General features: G+C 36.2%; 1 protein-coding gene across 10 annotated transcripts in view; it reads right to left on the bottom strand.

The window, feature by feature from the left end:
• The window catches only part of LOC126811172 (uncharacterized), a 213,723-nt gene that overhangs the window by 74,957 nt on the left and 110,804 nt on the right, over positions 1 to 27,962 (bottom strand). For all 10 annotated transcript variants that reach the window (XR_008786066.1, XM_050536712.2, XM_050536711.2 and 7 more), the window contains one exon: positions 14,877 to 15,372. Coding sequence is in view for 9 of the 10 variants with exons in the window: in XM_050536712.2 (XP_050392669.1) it covers positions 14,877 to 15,372 (496 nt within the window). In the remaining variant the exon portion in view is untranslated. The remainder of the gene's footprint in view (positions 1 to 14,876; positions 15,373 to 27,962) is intronic.

The following is a 27,962-nucleotide window of genomic DNA, read 5'->3' as shown; positions in this document are numbered from 1 at the left end:
GATTGACTTTAGATTGATACACAGAGTTTAAGGTCTTGAGACGATCAAGTATATTGATTTTCAATGATTTTTGGTATCTTGAACAGTTAAATTCATGGTATTAAATGTTTTGTATACTAAACGTTATCATGGGCTAAATAAATTCCAATGATTTTCTGATAATTACTTAATGAGTTGTTACTCTTAATCAAATTTTAGAGCATTATAATGTGTTTCACTCTTGTTGACTGCACGGACGATTTAGCTGCTGTGGGCGTATGTTTTGTTGCCTGGCAAGGAAGGTAACAAAGTTAAACACTTTCTTAAACCATTTAGTCAAAGCAACAGCAAATATTTTAGGACATTCCCTTAAGAAATCAATACCTATACCATCAGGCCAGTTTTAAGACAGTTTAATACCTCTGACTCCAGTGACATAGGCTGATTAATAAAGTCATGTTCACATATTTCATTTAAATACAACACTGTCACATATTATCCATGGATAACTGGTTTAACAAACTGATAATCACAATGTACCAAATAATCTACTAAGGATGCAACGATACATGAAAAAATAATCAGAATTATTGATTTTTGCAAAATAAATAATCTTTGATATGTTGGATTGTCGAAATGATATCATTTGTTGGGATAATTCAAATAATGAGGCTTGATTCATTATCGCGATTATATTATTAATGACACTGATTTCAACATTGAGCTTATCACGATATCTTGGATTGTTGTGACGAGATCATTTATTGGGATAATTCAAATAATCATGCTTGACGAATTCATTATCGCGATTATTAAATTGTTAATGAATGGTAAATTGTTTGCAATACAAGTTAGTCACTCGATCGATCTGGGGACTACTGTAACCCGGGAAATTGTGATACACAAAATGATTTGCTCAAAATGTAATTTCATTCATACATTACAGAATCCTTAGTTCCGCAAATTGTTAATTTTTCAGTTGAAGGTAGGCAATCACAAATAAAACATGCCACAAAATGTTTTTGGCTTACTAGATTACATTAATAATTCAATTTCAGATGTATCAGAGGACATAAAAACAATGGAAATCGACCAGTCATCTTATGTCGCGATTATTAAATTGTTAATGACATTGTTAACTGGTGTAACAAATTGATAATATCAGTACAAAGGGTGTTATTATTTAATCGTCTGACCCAATAATCACAATTAATCGCAATCGCTGTGGTATTGCTGCATCCTGCTCATTATTTATTACACTCAGATATAAATTGAACTTCGTTGTAAGATGTTTAATGTTATCTATGCTCCAGATCCGTCCGTTGGTTGAAAACATATTAAAATCCCAAGCAAAGACAAATTCACTTTTAACGGCTGTGTCAATATCCGGAGATGGCGGGAATTTGAATAGTGACTTGTTCACACCACACTGCTGTAGAAAATTGACTGCCCCCTCTTCTTCACCGAGAGGCGTTTAAAAATGGCCGACCCGTTCACTTATCTACGACGTTCACTTATTAGACGAGCCGTCTCCTTTCCCGAGATACGTTGAAAAATCAACACACTGTTTACTTATCTACGGCCTTTACTTATTAGACGAGCCGTTTAACTTTCCGGAGATACGTTGAAAAATCAACACACGATTAATTTATCTACGGCGTTGAAAAATTAGGCGAACCTTTTAATTTCCCGCGAGCCGTTTATCCGATCAGTTAATTTTAATTACGATTATTTACATATGAAGTACGAATAAAAAAGTGGAATATAAAAATGCACACCCATAGATGATCACCTTACCGTGGTCGTAGTATTATATATTATCCACTATCCTATAAACTTAGTATTCCATCACTGACAAATAAATCAAAAATCGGTTAATCACATCCCAGGTAATTATACAATTGGAAATCGGTAAATCACGTCTTCCATCTGCACACGTGTTGATAAGTTGAGTTCTCAATAGCAGTGCGATAATCTCGCGAGACTGTACATTAGACTGGCGCCAAAAACAGTCACTGTCAATCTCTATAGACAAGCTGTCACCCATTTTCACACAACGTAATCACTTGAATGGGGGCACCTGTGCAATTTAGTTGATTATTGGCTAATGCGTAGTCCATGATGTATTTTGGCGAGTGATTAAGCTGTCAATATGTAATTATAAAATACCTTTTTTATAAAGAAGATAAATGATGTTAGACATCATAAACTAACAAACAATACGAGTATACTTTATTACAAAGACATCGGTGAACTAATCTAAAATCATAACGGCAAATATAAAAACAATACGAATATACTTTACTACAAAAACATCGGTGAACTGACCTAAGATCTAAAATCATAACGCCAATTAACAAACAATACGAACATACAGCGGTGAACTAATCCTTGTCGTGATCGGAAATCAACGAGTAAAACATATTTATTCCATACATTATTGTTTATGTAACAGTTTATTTAACGATAAGTACAACTCAGTTAATTATAATAACAAGGGGGGTGAAACAGCCCGATTAGTTCATTCGTACCTCATATGAGCCGTTTCGTACTTCACTACGTACCTCAAATTGATTCGTACCTTTTCCTATGTTGTTGAAATCAGTTAAAAGAAATTGAAATAAAGGTGAAACGATTTGATCAAATCCAACGGCTACGCTAAATTTATATTTATACTAAAATTGCTTTAGCATTTCACTAAATTTACATCGGTTACGATCGAAGGCCATTTTCATGCAGTTGGGTTTCAATAACAGAATTACCCCGTGATATGACCGTATATATGGTTCATGATATAACAGATCAAAGAAACGCGTACACCCATCTTCACACGTAGGCACCTTTTGGAGACTTATATATAATTGCTGCGTTCTATTTCTAGGCTCAAAATGAAATAACCCAACCATATCACCCAACCCAACCTTACAATGAGTTAAATTGATTTTGGAATCATTAGTACATGTATATTTAATCGTTTTTAACCGCTTTAACAACCACTAATCAGTTGTCGTCAATAACCACAAATCCCAATCACAACTCACTGAGCAGAATGGGTTCAATAATCAACCCCAGATTAAATACTTTTTCAATTGTTTTTTAAACTGCTCAATTGTCGTCAATAATCACAACTCACTGAGCAGAATGGGTTCGATAATCAACATCAGATTTAAAAGAAAGGCAGGTAATCGTTTATTATTTCAATTCATTTCAACAACATATAGGACAAGGTACAACAACGATATAAATGAACGTTATTACAGTATAGATTAATTATTTGATTGGTCGAATGCTATTGTTTTATTAATTCACACCTGTGGTCAAGTGCCTGGGTGCCATATGAAACCATGTTTTTGAATATATACATGTTCGTAAGTACAGTATGGATTAATTCTTTTCAGCATATTCCCTTTACGTTATTTAGTTTTAAATTATTAATAGTGAGAACAAACAACTCTTTATTTATCTAATCGTCCATAATGTATCTTTAAGTCAGACTCGAGTTATAGATGTAGAGCTAATTAGGTTGTATTCTAGTAGTTGGTTGACCCTCCACTCTGAAGTGAAAGTGTAACTTACTTGAACTCTCTAAATTGGTTTCTATCTCTGAGTCGGGGTCATCTGAATCAGAGTCTGAAGTAAATTCCTCTAGCTCCACAAGAGCATCACTGACATCAGATGACTGGTCGATTTCCATTGTTTCTTCGTCCTCTGGTACATCTGAAATGGAATTATTAATGTAAGATTGTAAGCCAAAAACATTTTGTAGCATGCTTTATTTGTGATTGCCTACCTTCAACTAAAAAAAATTAACAATTTGCGGAACTAAGGCATCCGTAATGTATGAATGAAATTACATTTTGAGCAAATCATTTTGTGTATCACAATTTTCCGGGTTACAGTAGTCCCCTGAACGAACGAGTGACTAACTTGTACTGCAAATGACTATCTGTACCACTGAAATGTTCTAAAAGTTTTGTAAATTATACATACATGTACCTGTGTTTTCTTTTCGCAGGAAGGACTTGAGATTGTTTGCCATAACTTCCCATGTTAAATTTGATGATTTAAGAAAAGGGTTCTTGATGCCAATTACAACTTTCTGGTATTGGATTTCGTTGTTAAGTGCAACCTTCTTCGCTGTTACATTGAGACCATTAATCAAGCTATTCACATCTTGCTCATTAAGACAGGGACCTCCTTGGCTCTTAACCCTCCCAGAAATGGCAGCTTTCCGTTCGATGGCTTTCTGGCGTTTCTTAAGTAGTTCTTCTCGAACAGCAAGGAGACAAACTTTGTTTTTTTCACTAACATCTTGTTCCTTTTGTCTGTGCCTATCACGTAATTTCTGGGCTTTCTTGGCAGAGTCTGATAGCAACCGCCCCTGTTCCTCTTTCGGCTTCAGAAGAAACCAAGATGTGATCGGTTTATTACGTTTCATCATGGTTGTGAAACTTCGATGGTGCAGAGTGGCATTTCTCTTAGTAAACATGCTGAAGTCAAAATCTGCTAGGTTTGCTTCACCTACCAAATTTGTCAGCTGGCAATGCTCCATTTGTTTCCTAAGAGATGCATCTTGGATGTTAAAGTATCTGCCACCAGGAAGGAAGTCCACAAGTTGTCGATCTGTGACTGTGACAAAACCATGAAAAAGCTGTTGTAGCGTATCTTTAAGGAGGCTTCTATCACCAACTTCTCGCAACACAAGTAACTCCTCATTCTGATTAGCGATGAATCCCTTGAATATTCAACAAAACTGTCACGCATAGGAGAGATATATTTGTAGAGGTCAAGATATGTAACCTTGCTGGTAATCAACTTCCAGTATGGGCCGGTCACAACAAAGAAGTGTATTCCAATTGCTGCTATCAGTACATCTATTGTGTCAGATTCACAATCTGCCAACACACTCTGAAGTTTTAGATTTGGGGCTTGTCTGAAGTTAGAGAAAAATTCAGCGATGTCTTGCCTGTGAAAATGAAGGGCTGATGCTGCCTCAAAGAAGTTATTAAAGCGATTACTCCTAAAACTCTGGACATGGGACTTCTTGGCACGTAATATGCAGAAGGCCTCCCATGCTTCTCGACAGCCATTTTTCTCATCGCCCCGAGGTCCTATCACATCACAGCATGTGCGGATATATCTAGAAGCTGAATTCTCGCCAGCACTAGCAAAACCTGCAAAAATAGGCTTGCAGTCTCTTCCAAACTTTCCAAGTGTACTGTCCAGACCACGAAGAACCTTTTCGGACTCAGAACTCAAACCTAGTAAGAAATGAGCATTACAGTAGAGGAACTGCATCTGTACAGCATCATCACCAAGTAGCTCCTTTCTCTTTGCTTCCATCGCGCTGTTGAAACTCTTCATTACACTTGCACGATCAGACATCAAACCCACAAGTTTGTGCAGAATCAACTGAAATGTTTCTTCAGCATTTTCCACATCATAGACATCCGCCAATTCTCGAAGGAGGCTTGTAGCAACATCAAGTAGTGTCTCTGTGTCCTCTGTGGCAACTAGTGTGTAGCCCATACTAAGCACCTCTCCACTGGATAAAGTTGCCTGGTTCCCTACATACTTCCTGTGATCACGCGATGTACCATCAGTATGAAAATCAAAGCCATCAGACCTCAAGATGGTATCTGTGAGATGGCATTCAGCAAGAACATTACCCCTGTCAGCAAACCGCATAACACTTCTGTCTGATGGGAGATCAGCTAACTCAATGTTACAGTCAAACAGACTTTTTCCTACACACTGAATTGCTGGTGAACGTGATGAAGAAATGCCTATCTCTCCAATTAGCTGTATTATGCATGTTACAACTGCATCAGAGTATCTGTTACCATCTTTGAGGATCGGAACAAACTTTTCATGGTGATCTTCTAATTCACTGGCTAATTTGTCACATTCCGGTTTAATTCTCACAACTTTCTCTTTCAGTTTCTCTATTGTTTGCCTACTTTCACTCAGCATACTTTGCAAGTTTTTCTTGGCCTGCTTCAGGGAATTTATAACATCTTCACAGCCTCCATTCTCATGCTGAATCAGAACTTTCTCTTTACTGGACAGGGTCTTTTCTCTTTCAAGGAGTTTCTTATACTTTACTCTGCCTTTTAATTCTATGTTCTCATCAACAGTCACATTGTGCAATTTAGTAAGATTACTATGACTTTCCTTCAATTCGTGGAATTTGGTCTGTAATACACAATGTTCTGCATGCATTTTCCCTAAATTGGTGTTTGCCTTTTTTGTCTGCTCTCGATATGCACTCAGTTTTGCATTAAGTTCGCTCACTGCCAGTTCTCTCTCCGCTAACTCTCCTTTTAACATCCTCATTTCTCTTGCCATGTGCATTAATTTCATATTATCACATAATAATGTAGGCCTAACTTCTTCTTGCTCTAAAATTGTAGGCTGATTCTCTGTTTGTTGACTACTAGAACCATGACTATCATTACAGCATGTATTGGCGGCACCATCCCTTTCCACTAATCTTGACAATCTACTGTTAAATCTTTCAAACTCACTTTTACCATCCAACCCTTTTCTCTTTTTTGACTTTAGTGTTTTGCTGTAAGTTCTTTTTATGTCCTCACTAACTTGCTTAAATTCCATATCCGTCAACGGATTTGCACCCAACGCCTGAAATATTACATTCTGCCTAGCTATTGTTAAGTTTTTCTTTCGAGCAAACTGAATAATTTCATGAACTAGACTGTTTGAGAGAATAACAGGCTCGCTACAACCAGATATCTTTAATTTAAGATCATCTGTGTCACCAATAATATCTGCCTCGTGAATCCCAATACCATCACAGATTGGACCAACACTACAAAAATCCTGAATTGTATCATAAAAATCATTATGTGGTTCTCCAAGAGCTAAGCGATGTTGAGCTTGACAAACACATGTCTCCACCTTCCAGCGGAACTTGGTCAAGGGTAGTTCAGGAAACACTTTGCCAAAAAATTGTGAGATCTCCCTCCATGATATATCAAGTTCTTGACGAATGCCGAACAACTGCAAAAGAAATCTGTTGTTGCATAAAATGTCAGATGATACAGACACTCGTCGCCCACGCCCAGTAGCACTGACATGCTGAAGCATTGTGATGTAATTTTCATCACCTGAAAAAAAGAAAAAGAATAGTCAGTTGATGTGCTTTAATCATTCATAGATATGAAATGAAGGGGGTTTAATGGCCATAAAAGATGTATTATGAGGGAAAATACATGTATGGTCGGAGAAATTTCTGCCTTCAATGTCAAAATAAAACTACAAAGTGTTTTATACAGTATGTACACGGCACAGAACCTTGAATTTCTGTAAGATTCAAACAAGTAGACACACTTCCTAATTAGGCATCCGTCCCGCACAATTGACAAGTAGAAACCATGCTGAAAAATCCAGTCAGAGCCACTTGCTTACTCAGAGCCACTGTTGGTCCAGGCTATTCAGATGTATTTATGTAAATTGGTTTATATTTATTGGAAATGAAATGAAATGGGGTTTAACGTCCTACTGTTCTGCTCCTAAACTGGGCAAATGAAGACGGGCATACGCCATACAGTGTGCTATGAGGGAAATTTTTCCACGGGCAGCGGCGCTACGGCCTACTCTTATATTGAATTCCAACTGCCAAGGGATCTTTTACATGCACGCCATGATATGTACACGGGACCTCGGTTTTTCGTCCCATCCGAATGACTAGACATCTGTCCTTGTCAGGCCCTCCGTCCTGCATCACTGACAAGGGGAAACCACGCCGGAAAATCTGAATGAACTTTCTCGGCCAATGCAGGGATCGAACACCCGACCTCCAGGCTAGCGAGCCAGCGTCTTACCCACTTAGCCACAAAATCCCCTTATATTTATTGTTAAAGTTTGCTTCATGCAATTGATATATTTGGAATTTTAACTGACATCAGTGACGAGGATGAGGGCTCTTTTACGTTTATTCCAACGTGCAGCCTACACAAGACCTTGTTTTTTTTTAGTAGGCCTAACATCCGAATGATTAGATGGAGTTCCATTTAGAGAAAATAAATTATACAATTGAGTTTCACGCAAGCATTATTAATAATTCCATTTGTTTTTATTTTCAGTTATCTCAAATATTTTTCCATGAACGAACTAATAAAATGCTAAATACTCTAAGCTGAGTGTACTCACGTAGAACAGATGAGACCTGATTCAAAAATAAGGTGCCATCACTTGGCTCAATAGTATTATTTCCATCACTTGTACTTTCTGGAATAAAATAAAATTTTATTTATAATTATTGAATTAGTTTGCCAGCTAATTAACAACTTAGTTATTCACTATGTTCATTCAGTCTCATTCTAAAAAAACAAAAACAAATACCAATCTTTTTATTTTTTAAATAATAAATTACCTAAATCTCCCATGTTGTCTTGTTACTACTAATAAGCAAGCTGTTTTCTGGGTAAAAAGTTGGAAATTTTCAGTAGCCTGTAATGACTTTTAAATCTAGCTCTAAACACTTTTTGTACAATGTAGACTAAGCCTGTAATTTAAAGTAATAAAGAAACTTTACGAACCTGATCATTATGCTATAAAGAAACTGCATAAAACCTGAGCATAATAAACTCTGTAAACATCATAAAGTAATATTAATAAACAAATTATCCAAAAACAGAGCACATGTGGTTTGTTTATGTTTTGGATTGTCTCATCCAATCACAGGGAAGAATTCGATCACGTGACCAAGATACCGTACCAAGTAATTCAAAGGGTCAACCATTAGTGTGGCTGTTAATTTGGGTCGAGAAATATATTTTCTAAGACGGCATACCAATCATTTCGGACTATGCGTGCCAATAACAATTCAATTTACTGTTGATGGACGGCAATTTGACAGCCGATTTTTTGTTTATGTTTCGGTTTGGCTCATCCAACCACAGGACAGAATTCGGTCATGTGACCACGGCATCTCGCAACGCTAACTTTCTTTAACGGACCGTACCACATAATTCACATAGTGCGGCTATTAATTTGGGTCGAGAAATATATTTACTAAGACGCTATACCATTTATTTGCGACCATTCGGGCCAATAAAAAGTCAATTGACAGTTGATTAGCGGCGATTTGACAGCCAATTTTTTTATTGAAGATTTTGGTGTATTTGCCGTTGCAACCCTTCGGCCGCTAAAAACATCTAGATACATCGTTATTAATATTCTTTTTTTTTTTTCCATACGAATAAAAACATTCTAGGGGATTAATTGTAATAAAAAAAACACGACCTTTACAGGGCATTTACTTACCTATAACGGGGTTGTTTTGGTAGAAAAGCAATGTGACCCAGTTCCGAGAAGCCGTCAATCCCAGAGTTCATCTGCTACAGAAGCTCAACCACACCTGCGCATGACGTGATGTTAAATAGGTCGCGCCACTGATCTATATATAGATCAGTGGGTCGAGCGGATCCGCCATTTGCTTCAGGATTACGACACGGATTTCATATTAAAGTTCATTTTTTTAGCTGTATTTTTGTATCAAATATGCAGGTGTTATTTTCAGGTGATCATATTGAATTTTAGCTTTGAAAATGAATTTTGTCTTTTACGGCAAAATTAGAAACTTTGGAGAATTTTTTTTTATGCGAATTTGATACAAATCGAAAGCTTGATTTAAGGACTAAATAAATATTCAGGCCACAAAGTGTCAAGGCCATTGGCGCCGTAGCGCGAATCAAAATATTGACAAGCTCTGTGTTTTGGACTAAATTTTAATGACGTTACAATTAAGTAAATTACGTAATGCCGGTAATTATCGCAATATTCAGCATTTATTTTTTTATATCTTTCAAACATAAATATAGTCATGTTAGGTATCATTAGAAAGAAGATAAAACAAACATTCTATGAATAAATTATCTTTTAAAAACTATGAGAGTGGTAGCAGCACTAATGTTGGAAAGTTGACTAACTTTCTGTAATTAGCGACGTCGTCATTGTTTTCCAGTAGGCTTGGCTGGTATTTGCCGGTACCTAATATAAATTTAAAGTCAATCGGATATTAACTTTAGCCTATAGAGCGTCCACAAGCAATTGTGGACGCTGGACCGACGGCCGGACGGGGGCGACGACAATATACGACCACATTTCAATGTGGGCGTATAAAAATTGTGACGTCTATAGTGTCCACAACCTTGATATACCATATTTTTACGCTATTTGAGAATGAGGGGTGGCCATTTTGTCTGTCAGTTTTGGGCCGATTTTCACAAAATATGAACTCAGCCGTCCTTAGGGTGTAACGGTGATATAATAATACGTTTTTTAAAATCGGATAAACATTATGACCTCTATAGGGTCCACAAGCTAAAAACGTGATTTTTCGTACAATCAGGGGCCATAATTCAGGAAGTCACGTTCCGATATGCGCGATTGTCGAAAGGAATTGAGATCTTTGGGTTATAAACTTATATTTAAAGTTTCAACAAAATCGGATAAAAATTGTGACCTCTATAGTGTCCACAACCTTGATATACCATATTTTTACGCTACTTGAGTACGAGGGGCTGCCATTTTGTCTGTCAATTTTGGGCTGAATTTCACGAAATTCGAACTCAGCCATACTTAGGGTGTAACGGTGATATATTAATACGATTTTTTAAATCGGATAAAAATTATGACCTCTATAGGGTCCACAAGCTAAAAACGCGATTTTTCGTACAATCAGGGGCCATAATTCAGGAAGTTACGGTCAAATGTGCGAATATCGAAAGGAACTGAGCTCTTTGGGTTATAAACTTACATTTCAAGTTTTAACAAAATCAGATAAAAATTGTGACCTCTACAGTGTTCACAAGCTAAAAACGTCATTTTTCATACAATCAGGGGCCATAATCCACGAAGTTACAGTCCAATACATGCCAATATCGAAAGGAACCGAGATCTTAGGGTGATAAACCTATATTTCAAGCTTCATTGAAATAGGATAAAAATTGTGACCTGTAGACTGTTCACAAACAATTGTGGACGGAAGGATAGGGGCGACGACAATATCCACATGAAAATGTGGGCATATAAAAAGTTACGAAGCTTATCTCTTTATACCTTACTATTTTACATACTTTCTTTCGAAAACTGTCATTTATACCGCCTAGTTTTCACGCATTTCAGAGTTTCCGATAACCAGTATTTTATCTTCCCGTTGGTCCATGGGACCGGTGAACAATGATAACGGAAAATCATAAACGTCAACAAAATTAACTGCTACTTTATCTTTCCATTCATACCTCGTGTCAAAAATCACGTGCTGACCATGGGTGTCGAAAAGTGGTGCTATCTATAGTTACTTGGGTATGGCGGTTTCTTCTGTCTTGGAAGATTGCTGCTCAATGGCTGCATGATCTTCACAAAATGGCGCCAAAGCCGACGAATCTTTCGTACTTTAACGGGGGTGGTGATACATACATGTATGTATCAAACGCAAAAGAAATATCGCCATATCTTTCGTAGTTACAGTGAGTAGTGAACCAGCGGAAGAAAGACGGGTTTACTTCGGTAAAACTTAATATACATCTCGGCGTAATCGTTTAGTTTTTGTCTGTCACCTTTTAGTTTTTATTCATTCGACGATGATAGACAAACGACACAATGATCATGTGACAACCATAATTGAAATTGCTGTAAAATAAAATTTTGTTTGACTATCTCGCATAGCCTGCAATAATAACGACAACATTTATAAAATAAAGCTTCTGTCAGCATGTGTATTATAAAGTAAAAAATCATAACGTTAAACAATATTTAAAACTTAAGCTTACAACATCGCTGATTAATTGAACTAATTTCAACGATGTCACTGTCATCGGTAATGGCGATTCTTTCGAAAAAATATATTATTAATGACTGTTACTCGGAGTATTCGATGTTTTATCAGTGGATTATATTCAATGAAGATTAAAATTTAACTAACAACTTGTTTGTGAAACCATCAAAAATGTATGATCCAATTAAAATTTTAATATCTACCTGGAATTCATATGGATATGTCATGGAGCGTCAAAGACGTGCGATTCTCGTAATTCACAATACAATCAATGACGAGATTATATATCGGTAAACTGACATGGAATAAAATACGTAGTAACTAACGACCCTACACCCAACAATAATAATGACTGAAAAACGAAGTTTAATAGCCCACGATGTATTGATGTACCAGATATCTATATATACATTAGAAAAGAGATTGATATTGATAAAGGGATCGTTGAGTTAACGGTTAGATCGACCCATTTTCCGCGACTGCACCAAACTGAGTTTTCAAACCTGTTCACTAGTTAATTACCGTGTGTGCTAACTTTTACATTCAAAAACTATTTACCTGATATTATAGGTCCTGATAGATATACAGAGATTCCCATATTTGACCCTTATATAAATTGATGAAAGTGGTGTAAAATCAACCAAATTGCATCATATTGCGTGCCAAAAAGCAAAATTTTCTCAGGGGGGCATGCCTTCGGCTCTCAAAAAATTAGCCCCCTACTCTGATACTTTACCCACCTACAGTAATATTTAATGAAACCCCGGTACGTCCACATGAAAATGTGGGCATATAAAAACAAGCCAATTGCCAATGGACGGACAGGGTGACAATATGTGAAGTGGCAGACACACTAGGCGAAATTTATGCCCAAGTCAATCATCGGATCTTCGCAGCTGAATTTTGAGTTGACACACAAGGCAAATTCTCTGCCCAATTCACGTACAAGGAGCGGTCGTTCTGTCTGTCAGTTTCTTTCCGATTTTTACAAAATTCAAACTCAACCATCATTATGGTGTAACAACAGTGATATATTTCAATGGTTTTTAAAATCAGATAAAAATTGTGACCTCTAGAGGTTCCCCAAGCTAAAAACGCGATTTTTTGTACAATCAGGGGCCATAATCCAGAAAGTTACAGTCTAATAACCAGCAGTTGCCAGGCAAGATATGCCCAAATTTTGCAAGAGATGGATAGAGAACAAGCTAAAAAAACCCTGAGATTTTCATACAATCAGGAGCCACAATCGAGGAAGTTATTGTCAAATATGTTCGAATATCCAAAGGAACTAAGATCTTTAGGATATAAACTTTTGGTCTTTGATGGAATTATTAGTGAGCAGAAATTTGCCCGTTTATCCTTTATCACTCGTCACATCAGTCAGTTATATAGAGAGATGACTCGTGTTTTCCTTTGGCGTTCGTCACTTCCGATTCAGGAAACCTGTATTACTCAGCTATTATAGCAATGATCTCTGTGTTAAAATTATATTTGGAATGTGTTTAACCAGCTCTATCATATATGTGATAATGACTGGCACCAATATTGTCCTTTAAACAATTTTTAAAATCGGATAAAAACCGTGACCTCTAGAGGGCACACAAGCTAAAATCGCGACTTCCTTGTACAATCACGGGACATAGTCATGCACAAATATCGAAAGGAACCGAGATTTCAAGTTTCATCTAAATCGGATAAAAATTGTGACCTCTAGAGTGTCCACAAGCTAAAAACATACAATCAGGGGCCCATAATCCATGAACTTTCGCTCTGATACATGCCAATATCAAAAGGAACCGAGATCTTTGGGAGATAGACTTATATTTCAAGTTTTGTCAAAATCGGATAAGAATTGTGACCTGTAGAGTGTCAACAAACAAATTGTGTACAGACGTCCAGATGGACGGACATGAAAATGCAGGCGTATAAAAAAATGACTGCAATTGATGTGATTTTTTTAATGTTATGCCATATGAGTCGGAGTAGAATGACTGGGCTAAAACCGGGATCCTTCGCCTAGACGCACAGGTTTTTTTTTTTTAACAATCTCGTTCGACAATTGGCTGAGGAGAGAGGTCATTTCGGGACTAACACATTGTTCAATTTTATTTCAATAATTCGCTTGCGCGTTGGGGTCTTTAGCAGTGGGAGGAAAACGGAAGACCTGGAGAAAACCCACTAAGTTGAACAGGCAACCCTACTCCTTGTCATGTACAACCGGGAACCAGATCTTGTGATACAACGCGCGCACATGCTAACCATTCGGCCATCCAAGCCCCATAATTGGCCAAGGAAGACATTGGCGGTTACAAAGCCGTGATAGTTGCTATTTTGTCTTTCTCAACATCAGTGATTAGCAAATGAATTCTATAATAGGGCAATGTCTCCGACGAACTGGACACACTAGGCGAATATAAAAGTGGCGAATGAAAATTCGGCCGAATATATCAAACATGTTTGATTTGAGTGAAACATTTAGGCGAATATAAATTCGGTATCAGGACTCTGGACACACTATGCAAATTTCAGCGGCGATTTTGCCTAAGTTGATAAAAAATAATAAATAGAATACAATGACAATGTCAAAAGCCATCGTTTTTATCCAAAGTTTCGTCAGTAAAAATACTAACTTTGCTTAAGAAACACTGAAATGTGGGCGTATAAAACTAATTAAAGATACATTATGTAAGATTTAGATAAAGAGCTAGCCATTCTTGCTATTATACTGTATAATAGTTCGAAAATAGATAGTGTAAAATGAATAATTTGAAAATTTCATTCAAATTACTCTATTGCGAGCGAAGATATTAGCCTTTGAAGGTTTGGCAGGATGTATGCAATAATTTCAACCACTGTACTTGTTGTTCGAAGCTATGACTCGCTCCTCAATTTTTAGTTAAATCAAAATATGGCTGAACTGTTCTAATCTATTTAATATCAGAGAAATCTGATGCCATCCAGAGTTGATTATGGTCTGGATAAGTTAGTTAATGTCTAATTAATAATTTAGAAAACATTTCATTTTTAAAGAAAGACTTGCAATAGGCAGATTTAGCTCTTGCATAATGTATGTTTAATAGTGGACTTTACTTACAATATGCCTTCGCCATTGTCTCTGTATTTTACATGCAGCTTCATTACGATCCATCTTCTCCCGATCTCTCTCATCTTTTAAACCTTTTATATGTTGTTGAAATGCTGCATAAACCACTTGTTTTATATTCTCAGGTTTCTTTTGTACAACTTTTGTCTTTTTTACAGTTCGTGTCTTTTTCACTTTTGCCTTTTCCTTCTTTTCTTTGGGCTTCTTTACTTGAGTTATTTTCTTCCCATTTTTCTTGACTTTTTCTTGAGGCTGATCACCTCCAGGATCAGCTTGACCATCATATTCTATCTCTACCTCCACTTCAACCTCCTCTTCTGACTCTTCAGCATCCCCGTCTTCATCTTCCGCAGTTTCCTCAAACTCTTCTTCCTCCTCATATTCTACCTCCTCTTGTACCATATCTCGTAACATTTTTGCATGAATAGTGTCCAAGTCTAATGTCCTCCACCATTTCTGTATAAATGCCGCACAAAATTCAGCAAACCTTCAAAACGGAAAAATAAGGGTACTCTAATGATTAAGCATACAAATGACAAAAATGTTATCGAAGATTCTAAATTAAACTGACTAATAAATTGAGACATTTTTTCACACCAATATTAAATTTATAGCCAGAACATGGATTGAGTACAAAAACATAAACCGGCTTGTGCATGTAGTATATTTGAATGAAATTGTTATTGCATTTGTTATATTAATTTGTTATATTAATGAAATTGTTGTATTAATGCAATTGTTTTATGATTATTTACATTTGTTTATTAAATTGTTATTTATTGAATAAAATGATTTACTTTGTTGTTTATTCATGAACAGGGCCGCTCTAGTGTGGCGATTTTCTGAAAACCAGGGAGAAAGGATGATCACGCAGAACTCAAAACCAAAATATACTAATTAAGAATACCTTACGTGTCCCGAAAGTAAACTATGACATGTGGACGACTTTACCAACGTATTACTATATTCCGAAATTAAATTAAGTCTTATGGATGACTCCACCAACGTATCGCTATATCCCAAAATTATACTAAGTCGTGTGGACGACTCCACCAACGGGTGTGGATGACTTAACTAGATTTTTTGTGTGGACGACTTTGCTTGTGGGCGACTTGACTGGCATTCTTTACCGCCACGTACGTACTGTGTTCAACAAAACCAAATCATATATTTTCATATTTAGTGGGTTTTTTTATTAAAATATTTAGCTTTCTTGAACTTTAAATATGAATTATAACTAATTTACCATATATTTGAAGCGTTTTTTTTTCTAAAAAATACTAGAAATTATAGAAATTATCTTCGATGGACAAGTATTTGCACTCAATACGATTTTGACCAATCTCCACACAGAGTACCAAATGAAGTGAGTACAGATCTGTGATTGGATATAATTTCATCCTTACCAAGAGTAGAGCGTTTATACGTAGCACTGTCGATTGATTTCCCGAAACTAAGTTCTTTGAACAGACAGTCATAATAATATCGTTTACATATAAACACTATGTTATTGGATGCTTTGTCAGCCTGAACAATGACACTTGTCATGTAAGGCATTGAGATTTTCAACAGTGCTAACATCATTGAAAATATATTTAGGCCTAGTAGTAGTGTCGACTAACAAACGTTGCATGCAATTTCTTAGTCCAATCTGAGAGAGAGTATCAGAGATAACATCTTCTCTCTTGGCCCATGATCTAGCGTAGTCCTCTATTTTTTTCTGGATCACGGACCGCCACGACAAGTCCGACGCTGAATGACAATCAGTCTATATAAAAAAAGTCTATAGAATTCTACAGAAAACTATAGTGGCCCAATTTCCAAACTACAGAATACAACAGTATTCATTCCTATACATAACTATAGAATTTCCTACAGAAAGTGCAATAAAAAAACCTATAGAATACTATAGTATTTTCCTATAGAAATTTTGCCATAAATCTGTAGGAAAAACAATAGGATGTGCGCTACAGAAACTGTAGAATATTTGGGGCCGTTATTTCCTACAGGTCCCCAAAATTCTGCAGAATACTATAGAATTTTATCCTATAAAAAATGGGACACGCCCCCCAAAAAACTCTATAGAATTCTACACTGGTATTCTGTAGGACTTTTAGCTAAGGGTTGTGCCACTAACGAGATGCAAAAACACAGGGGTCACACAATTTCGGCTTAATCCTTACTGATTATTCCTTAAATAAGTAGTTATTTTAATAATTAATTTGCAGTGGATATGAAGTTCAGATTTATGTTCAACCTGTTTGTTGACAGGGCCATTTTGTTGATTGTCTCTAATCATAGACAGGAACTTACTACATTGTTCTTGTTGAAATCTGTAATAAACGACAACAATCACATTAAACAAAATACTGACATGGGAACGCCCGTCTGTGGGCTACTTCCGGACATAAAATGATATTAATGGTTCGACAGCATTTACCAACACCTTACTTGCAATTATTTCTATAATCATTGAGAATCGTTGTCTTTAATATCTTTAGCAATCCCGATGGCTACTGTTATGTATTGACCACATAACAAACATAAAAATAACGACAAGACAATAATAAGGTTCACATGCTATATCTAAGCTAATCATATTCATACATCGTGAAACGGTGGATCCGTCCTAACGTTGGACTTCTGGGTTTTATCGGTGTGGTCTGTCGAGATGTTCCTGGAGATGTTGCAAGTTGATTTGGGGGTGCAATTTGCGCTCGTGGATCGGTAATATAATCTGGATTTAATGGAATGTTTTCATCTGGAGGAACATTGAACTTAGCATCTCGAAGTTGATCTGTATGACGTCTCCAGATAACATTTTCATTGGTTTCAAGTTGATAAGATACTGGACCAGTGCGATTACGAATTACAACGGGTACCCATTTGCTGGAACCTCTGTAGTCACGTACTGCTACATGTTGACCGTTTTCAAAACTGCGATGTGGATTTTTGCGATATCTACACATATCTTCTTGTTTAGTCTTGACATAGGCAGAAAAGTCCGGTTTAATCAGTTGTAATTTTGTTCTGAGCTCTCGTCCCATAAACAATTTAGCTGGTGAAGTGTTGGTTGTACAATGTGGTGTGTTACTATAAGCCAATAGAAACTTGGATAAACTTTTTCTGGATAGTTCCTTTTTCTGGTCTACTAGAATACATGGCTTGCTTGAATGATTGAACAAAATGCTCGGCCAATTCTGGAAGGTAATCCGTTTCTTGCAAATACAGTTCTTTAAACTTCCACGGTGCTTGATGCAGATGTATTCCCAGTAGTCATTTTGATTACCTCAGGCCATTTTGAGTGAGAGTCGACGATAATCAAAAACATGTATCCTAAAAACGGTCCTGCAAAATCGATATGAATCCTCTCCCAAGGTTTGGAAGGCCACTCCCATGGGTGAATAGGCACTGACTTTGGCATGTGTTGAGATTGCTGGCATCCAGTACATTGTTTTGCTAATGTTTCTATATCACTATCAATACCAGGCCACCAAATATAACTTCTAGCTAACATTTTCATTGTCCTATATGTCCTTCATGAACTTGATCGAAAACATCTTGACGTAATTTTGTGGGAATTACTACTCTGAGACCCCACATTAGACATTCCAGATGAACAGTTAACTCATGTCTCCTTGTATAGTACACATTTAGTTCTTGATTAAATTTCTCGGTTGGCCATCCATAATTTGTGTACTGGACAACAGTTGATATCACAGGATCTCTTCTGGTTTCCTGTTGTACTGAAGATGTAGTAACTGGTAACAAATCAACTTGAGCTGTATTTAAGGCATTAATACTCATATCAGTACTAACGCTGTATTTAAGGCATTAATACTCATATCAGTACTAACTGTCTCCTCTTCTACCTTTAAAGGAAGACGTGATAATGAATCAGAATTGGCGTGTTTAGACGTCTTTCTAAATTCAATTTTGTAATCGTAACCAGCAAGAATAATAGCATATCTATGTAGGCGTGCTGATGCAGTTACTGAAATTCCTTTTTTGGGATTCAAAATATATGATAATGGTTGGTTATCAGTCACTAAGGTGAACGATCTACCATAGAGGTACGAATGAAATTTCTTTATACCCCAAATAATTCCTAAGGCCTCTTTATCAATATGAGAATAATTTGTATCTGCCTTTGTTAGGGTTCTAGATGCGAACGCGATGGGTCGCTCTTTTCCGTCAGACATCACATGAGATATTATAGCTCCTAATCCATAGGATCGTAATGAGTCAAAACACATTTTGAACTTACAAGTTCCTTAATTCTATTAAATGAGACACTTAAAATAATTGTCCTTCTTGAGTAACTGGAAAAGTGGGGACAAGATTGTAGCTAAATCGGGCAAGAACTTGCGATAGTAATTTACTAGTCCTAAAAATGCTCTTAATTGCGGAACATCCTTTGGTCTTGGAGCATTTATCATGGCCTCGATTTTATCTGGTTGTTTGTGAAGTCCATGTTTATGAACAATATGTCCACAAAATGTTATGCTATCTTTAAAAAAATTACATTTCTTTAAATTGATTTTTAGCCCATATTCACTTTAAAACACCTTCTTAATTTGCTAAATGTTCTTGATCTGTTAACCTGTAATAATCATGTCATCTAGCAAACATTGAACTCCTGATAAGTCTTGTAAAACCTGCTCTATGGTTCTCTGCCATATCGCAGGTGCTGACGCGATACCAAACACTAACTTGTATTGATACAGTCCCTTTTGTGTGTTGATGCAGGCCACGAAATTTCACGCGAACGATACCAATCGGTTACGTGCGGTCGTGCCAGCTCAAAAACACGCGACCGATTTCCTGGGTACGCAAATTGAAATATCGGTTACGTTAACAAATTTCATTAACAGATTTATTCACATTTGATAAATTTCTATACAGGATGATTTGTGACACAGGTCTAAATTATTTGTATTACAGCACAAACTCCATTCATTCATTCTTGGCATTTCATTTCTCCGTCTTACCGGTACTTTGACAGATCACATATTTTGACACCACGTAGGCTATTGACCAGTTGCAAGCAGGTTGATTTAAAAATGCCCCTCACCCCTAATTCGATTTAAATGATTAGTTATGCCATAAATATTTGAAAGCTTACCTTTGGATTTTTAAACACAAAATGAGAAATGAGTTTGACTATTTATGTCGGCTATATTTCCAAAGAATTTACTACACGTGTTCCTTTCGGTTTTCACTATAGCCATGCTGTAGTACCAATGACCCATATGTATGTCGTCAACTTTGACCCCCTCCCATCATCACTCCACCGATAATGTAAACGATTTTACTGTCCTGTCTATTTTAATATTATTTCATGACATCAAACTATTGTTTCCTTTTGAGACTTTGTGTATAGAGTGCCAAGGTTTATAAATACTGTTTGTCAATCAGTCGCTACCTATATATGAGTGAGGCTATCTCATGCTACATGCTTGGATGAATGATTGAAAGTGACAAGTGTAATATGAAGTACGCATGTAGTCTTCAGTGACCAAAAACAATGTGGTAGCTACCATTCCTGTTTTTTTAAGGTCAGATATGATATAAAAACGAAAACCCATTAGTAATTTTTGGAACCGATTCCCCTCTGCAATCAAACCGTGAGCAGTTAACTGAGTAGCTATTTACTTACATCAGCCAGTTGATGTTTGAAAAAGCCGATTGATAAAAGAATTATTAAAATGTAGGGATTCAGTGAAGTGGAACATTTTTTTCTAATGTTTTATTGTTTAAATGGGGACACCGTGGGATTAAAGTCATAAACACTTAACCTCAAAATATAATATTAAATATAAAAGAATATAAATTGGTCAAGTTATTCCTTTAAAAAATACATTCACTGCAAGTGGAAATGAATAATAGCACCATTTAAATCTGGACAAAACATGAAAACAGCGCAACCATTTTATGTAACCAATTGGTCATGCAATGGTCATCTGGGGTAACCAAAGAAAATGGTTACGCAGAGCATAAACCCGCAACCATTTTTCTGGTTACGCCAAAATTTGAAATTTCGTGGCCTGTGATGGTAATGTACTCTTTATAGAGTCCTCATCAACTTCTAAGTGTAGATATGCCTTTCGGAGGTCTATTTTTGAAAAGTGTTGTCCCTCACCTAGATTCCCAAATATGTGGTCGATGTTTGGGAGAGGATATTGATCTATCTGAAAACATGGATTAACGGTAATATGAAAATCTCCGCAAATTCGAACCTGGCCCGATTTCTTCAATACAGGGACTATGGGTGTAGCCCAATTACTATGTGAAACTTTAGTAATACTAATAGTGCCCTCCTCTTCAAGTCTATCTAATTCAGCATCAACTTTAGGTTTTAAGGCAAAAGCGACAGTCCTAACTTTACAAAACACGGGTGTCGATCCTTCCTTCAGTGTTAACTTGGCTTTAATACCTTTAACTGTTCCAGTTTTATCATCAAAAATATCTTTGTATTTACCTGTCATAGCTTCAATTTCTTCTGATACCTTCTTTTTATCAGTTTCCACAGTATGAATTTCTTTAAGAGGTAAACTAAGTTTGGACCAATCCACGGTAAATTTTCTTAACCATTTGCGTCCTAACAATGGTGAACTACCTTGTGGTACGACATATAAATTCATATTGTCAAAACACTGTCCATCATAGTTGACAGTAACCTTCTCCACTTCAAGTGGAATAATTTTCTTACCGGAATAGATTTTAAAACTGATGTCGACTTTTTCCAGTTTCACGGAAGGAAATGTTTCTTCAAATTGTCTCTTGGACATGACAGCTACAGCTGAGCCTGTATCTAGTTCCATTATTGGTAAGTGGATATCATTTACTTTAGGCTTCATCCATATTATATCATCAACAGTTTTCTTCACTGTATATATTTCAAACTTTGATATATAGTCACTGTCGGAATTATCTTCCTCTAAATTGTTCATTCTTCTGTGATTTTTAAATCTGTACTTGGATGGTTTTCCTGTTCGACAAGCACGGGCTAAGTGACCTTTCTTATGACACTTTAGACATTTAGCATCCAGGTAAGGACGATTTTCCTGACTGTGGTTAGTACCTAGACATCTAGAACAGGGCTTCTGAGTTTCTCTGTGAGTTTCTCTTTGACCATCTGATTGACGTCTGCTCTTCGAACTCTGACTAGTAGTAGAGCGTTTATGATGCATCTGTCTAGTATCGGAATGATCAAACCGATTTACTTGATTTGACTCCTCTGGTTTTTTAACTGGTCTTCCATATCTAGCTTGCAACTCAAGAGTGTCTTTACCGGCAGTTTCCATGGCAACACTAATTTCAATAGTTCAATTTAAAGTTAAATCTGGATCACTGTGTGACAATAATCTTTTCTGAATGTGTGTATTACGTAGGCCACATACAAGTCTATCCCTTATGGTCTCACTTAAGGTTTCTCCGAAATTACAATGTTCAGATAACTTTCTCAAGGCAGCAACAAACTCTAATACACTCTCTCCCTCTTCTTGAAATCTTGAGTGAAAACGACATCTTTCTGTTATAAGATTTGGGGTAGGTGAATGATGATTTCAAAGAAGTCTTACTAGTTCATCGTAAGTTTTAGTACTTGGCCTTTCTGGACATGTCAAATCTATCAGGAGCGAGTAGGTTGTCGGTCCTACCGAAGAAATGAGTGTCGATACTTTCCGTTCGTCTGGTACCTGGTTTACCACTAAATATTGTTCAAACCTTTCGGAATACTATTCTCCCATGTCTCTAAATTCTCATTAAAGTTCTCTATATTTCTTATTTGTCTAGCCATTCTATTTTACTGTCTGAAAATCACAGAATAACACAGGCTTCAAAGAACGGGTAATTTGTAGAAAAGTCAGGACTTGTTATTACAACATCGGTGGGTATATTTAGGCTGTACTTACAGACTAAAAACCATCACTCGTCGCCAATATTTCATGTATTGACCACATAACAAACATAAAAATAACAACAAGACAATAATGGGGTTCACTTGCTATATCTAAGCTAATCATATTCATACATCGTGAAACGGTGGTTCCGTCCAAATGTTGGACATGGAGTCATTGTAATACAATATGTTTATTGTTTATATGAGTGTTAATAAGATAATTTACAACAGCTACTCATAGAAAGATCAAATATTCAAGTAGGGCCTTTTTTTGGCCTTGTGGTGTGTGCAGACGAGCTTGTGAAAAGACTAAAAGTATCTTGTGCGATTGTTGTGGTGTATGGTTCCATTGTGAAAATTTGACTGAGTTGGAGTTTAATTTTTTTCGACAACATTCCTCTATTCCCTTCAGCTGCTTGTGGACACTTTGCAGGTCACAATTCTTATCTGATTTTGACGAAACTTGAAATATAGGCTTTTCTTCAAAAGATTTTGGTTCCTTTCGAAATTGGCACACAAAATTTGTACAAAAAAATCTTGTTTTTAGCTTGTGGTCCCTCTAGAGGTCACAATTTTCACATGCTGTGTGTTTATAACCCGAAGATCTTGGTTCCTTTCGATATGGGCGCGTATCGGATTGTAACTTCTTGAATTATGGCTCCTGATTGTACGAAAAATCGCGTTTTTGGCTTCAAAAACCGTTTGCATATATCACCGTTACACCGTAATGACGATTGAATTCGAATTCCGTCAAAATCAGAATACAACTGTTAGACACAAATAGTGTAAAAATATGGCATTTCAAGGTTGTGAACCCTCTAGATGTTACAATTTTGATCGATTTTGATGAAACTTGAACTAAATGTTTATAGCCCAAAATCTTGGTGCCTTTCAATTAAGAATGTAAACGGTCACTCGGTTAACCAGTCACGGTTCGGTTGCACTGTTGAACCGGTTCAAAAAATAACTAATCGGTATTCGTTTTCAAATGATACCGGACTTTCAAACCCAGGAATGATAGCCACAACATTGTTTTCTTTCACTAAGACCACATAAATATTTCAAATAGCACTTGTCATTTGTAATAAGTCTCGAGAAGTTAATGACTCTAAATGTTTTGACATTTGTATATGTTATTAGCACTCGCTGCCAAGCATTAAGTAGCCTCAACTGATTGACAGATTAATTGTTTTACAGTATTAACCTCATCACTCCATAAACAAAGTCTCAAAAGGAAACAAGTATGATGTGATGAAATAATATTAAAATAGAATAGTAAAATTGTTTATATGATCACTCGAGTGCGCAATGCTGTGGGGTCAAAGTTGACATATGGGTCACTGGTACCATACAATACAGCATGGCTTGTGATAGCAACACATGTAGTAAATTCTTTGGAATTAGATGATGTTGAATAATCAAACTTATTTTGTATTTAAAAATCCAAAGGTTTACTTTCAAATATTGATTTCATAATTAATCTTATGAAGTCTTAGTGAAGCTTTTTTTTTTTTTTTTTAAAAATCAACATGATTTCAATTCAACTGCCACTGGTCTATACATCACATTACCTGACCTGTCAGCGTCCAAGATGGAGAAATGAAACATCAAGAAAGAATGAATGAATGAATGAATGAATGGAATTTGTACTGACTGTTAACTTAAAAGCTGTAATACTAATAATTCAAAAATATATTATCAAGTCTTATTTTGGCACAACAAATATTTTGATAGAAAATTTTTATGGGTTAACCGGTTACGGTTGGGTTTTTAACGACCAGTTAACTGGTTCAAGAATTTTTGAACCGTTACATCCTTACTTTCAATATTCGCGCATATCGGATTGTAACTTCCTGAATTATGCCCTTGGTTCTCTACAGTTCACATTATTATCCGATTTATGAAACTGTTCGAATATATCTCCGTTACACTGTAGATTTTGACGAAACTTGAAATATAGAATTATCTTCAAAAGATCTTGGTTCCTTTCGATATTGGCATTTCACAATTTTTATCCAATTTAAAAAAAAAAAAACGTTTGAATATATCCTAGTTCACCCTAATGATGGTTGAGCTTGATATGGTATATCAAGGTTGTCGACCCTCTAGGGTCCACAATTTTGGTCAGATTTTGATGAAACATGATTATACATGTTTATAACCCACAGATCTTGGTTCCTTTCGATATTCTCGGATTGTAACTTCCTGAATTATGGCCCTTGATTGTATGAAAAATCGTGTTTTTAGATTGTGGCCCATCTAGAGATCACAATTTTTATCTGATTAAAAAAAAGTTTGCATATATCACCGTTACACCCTATTAATGGTTGCACTAGAATTTTGTTAAAATCAGATTAAAATGGCCGGACAAAATATCAGCCGCCCCTCTTACACAAAGTGTAAATATATAATATATCAACGTTTTCGACCCCTGGATCCGATTTTGATTAAACTTTAAATTTATGTTTATGCCACAAAGATCTTGGTTCCTTTCGATAATCGCGCCCCATTGAATGTAACTTCCTGGATTATGGACCCGCTTGGAGTCACAATTTGTATTTAATTTTACAAAACGTTTAAATATATCACTGTTACACATCAATGAAGGTTAAGTTAAAATTTCGTAAAAATCTGACTGAAACTACCGGACAAAATGACTGCTCCTTGTACGCAACAGCGAATATCTTTATATTTTTTACGTATTAATACAAAATGGTACTCATCTTCACCTCATCATTATCACAAAATCTGTTAGTTCTAACAACACTGTTGCATCTTACCTGTTTCTATAATTAAGTTATGAGCAGATAAATGAATTTTCGAAATACAATTAGCATATTGACATGGAATGGATTGGGTCAAATAATATTGTGAGTTAAAATTAGGACTGAAATGCCGATAAAAGGGGCCTTTTGATGAATTACAAATAGGTTCTACGAGACGACGAAACGGACAACCAAGTGTTTTTTGGGATGACTGTGGTGTGTGGCAGACGACCAAAGGAACGTCGCCTATATCCGATATCTTATTTCCTTAATTCAAACCGTCCACCACTGAATATTTTTAAACGTCAAGGCCAATTTTGTACCCCAAAACAGTTAGACAAGAAACGAATCTATGTCCCTCTTGAACCACAACCAGATCCTAAAGATATTACTATTGCCCATCGCTCCTACTCCACACTTAAGATATCTTCAATCTACAAACGCAGAGTCACTTGGTCCAGTTCCAGTAACTATGCCGTGGTTGAGTACATTGGTTTTTTCCTGGTCGTAATACCCACAGTAACACGAAACAGTCAGACAGACCATATGTAAGAACACCACATACTGCACTGCAATCAATGGGTGAAGAAGCCAGAACGTGTATGCCATCTAATGTTTACCAGAAACATCTCCTGCAAAATAGTGAATTAAGCAGTCCAAGGGATATTAAGCAGATCCGGAAAAGGTATACTATATTACAGAAGGAACATGCTGCCAAGGGCTATATTCAAAATTTTGCTGACAATGTCCTCCAATTAGAAAACCTTGTTCAAAGTGATCCATTTGTCCAACAGGTAATCCACACCAAATCAAAAGTGCCATCTTTTGTCTGCTTTACAGACGATCAGATAAAAGATATAAACAAATTTTGTGCAAAAAATAATGGCGCTGTTTTAGGATTCGATAAAACTTTTAATCTTTCAGACGTGCATGTGACGGTCGCGTTTTTTTAAAAAACTTAGCAGTGAGGAAACATACCACCAGGGAACACCCTCTCTTCTTTAGGCCTATTTTTTTCTACAACGGAAGAAATGAAAAATCTTGTTATTGTTAACATACATGTACATTGTACCTGTGAAGTAATTCATGGGACATAACTCTGTCTGGCTTATTACTCCAGTATGTTCTGTAACAGGAAATGACTGTGGGGTTGGTTGGGAAGGGTGGAAGTTTTAATGGTGGACCATGTGGTTTCAGATTGTAGTGTGGAATAATAAAATTATGAATTACAGAGTGTTCAGTGATTTAACATGGTAGCAGAGCGTGGTTGATGGACATAATTGTTGAAAATTTAAGTGGAATTTGATTTTAGTGGAAAATTTAGTGACAATCAATAATAATAAAAAAAATGACTTCTAGTGCTGGTAATGGAAATGCCAAAAACTTGCAACCTCCACCTTTCTCAGAGAAAATTCCTTATGGAAGGTGGCTAGATGAAATTAAAATTTGGCAGTCAGTGACAACCTTGAGCAAAAGGAAGCAAGGCTCTGTGGTTGCACTGTCTCTCCCAGAAAGTGAAGGAACTATTCGAGACAAAGTTTTCTGTGAATTAGGAGTTGAAAAATTAAATAGTGATGATGGACTAGAAACTTTAATAACATTTATGAACACAATATACAAGAAAGATGAATTGACAGAAGCCTATGACAAGTTTGTGAATTTTGACAAATATAGACGGAACAGCGAAACTATGGAAAATTATGTGATAGAATTTGAGAAATTATATAATTTGACAAAGAAATGTGGTATGGAGTTACCAAATTCTGTGTTGGCCTTCAAATTATTAGATAGTGCCTGTTTATCCCATAAAGATCGACAGTTAGTTTTAACTGGGGTTAATTATGAACAGAAAGACACATTATTCAGACAGACTGCAGTGGCATTGAAGAAATTTTTTGGACAACAATCAATTCCACAATATCCCAGTGCTAACACTTCAAACATCAAGCTTGAACCAACATCAATTTTTTTAGCGGATGAGCCACAAGAGGTAAACATGTTACGGCGCTGGAATAATCAAGGGAGATTTCAACTTGAAAATAGATTTAGATCCAATAATCGAGGACGAAGTTATTCAAGAACCCCACCAAATGCTGTTAATATGAGAAGTTTTGGCATGAACAGACCCAACTATCAAACTTATTCAAGAAGAGCCTATGATTCAAATACGAGAAATTTTAATATGTTACCGAGGCCAAGATTTCAGGGAAATTCTTTCCCCCCCAACAGACAGATAAATCCAGTAGATGAAAATGGTTTTCCTATGAAATGTGTCATACGTGAATCAATTTTGAACTTTGCCAAAAATTGTCCCCATTCTTATGAAAACATTGAAAAGGAGAAAGGGGTACATGTATATGAGACAGAAATTTCAGGTGAAAAGGGTGTGCTTTTTACAGGAAGTCATAA

This window comes from Patella vulgata, chromosome 2 (assembly GCF_932274485.2).
Source record: "Patella vulgata chromosome 2, xgPatVulg1.2, whole genome shotgun sequence".
Taxonomy (NCBI): domain Eukaryota; kingdom Metazoa; phylum Mollusca; class Gastropoda; family Patellidae; genus Patella; species Patella vulgata.
This window is presented reverse-complemented; position numbering and strand designations above follow the sequence as displayed.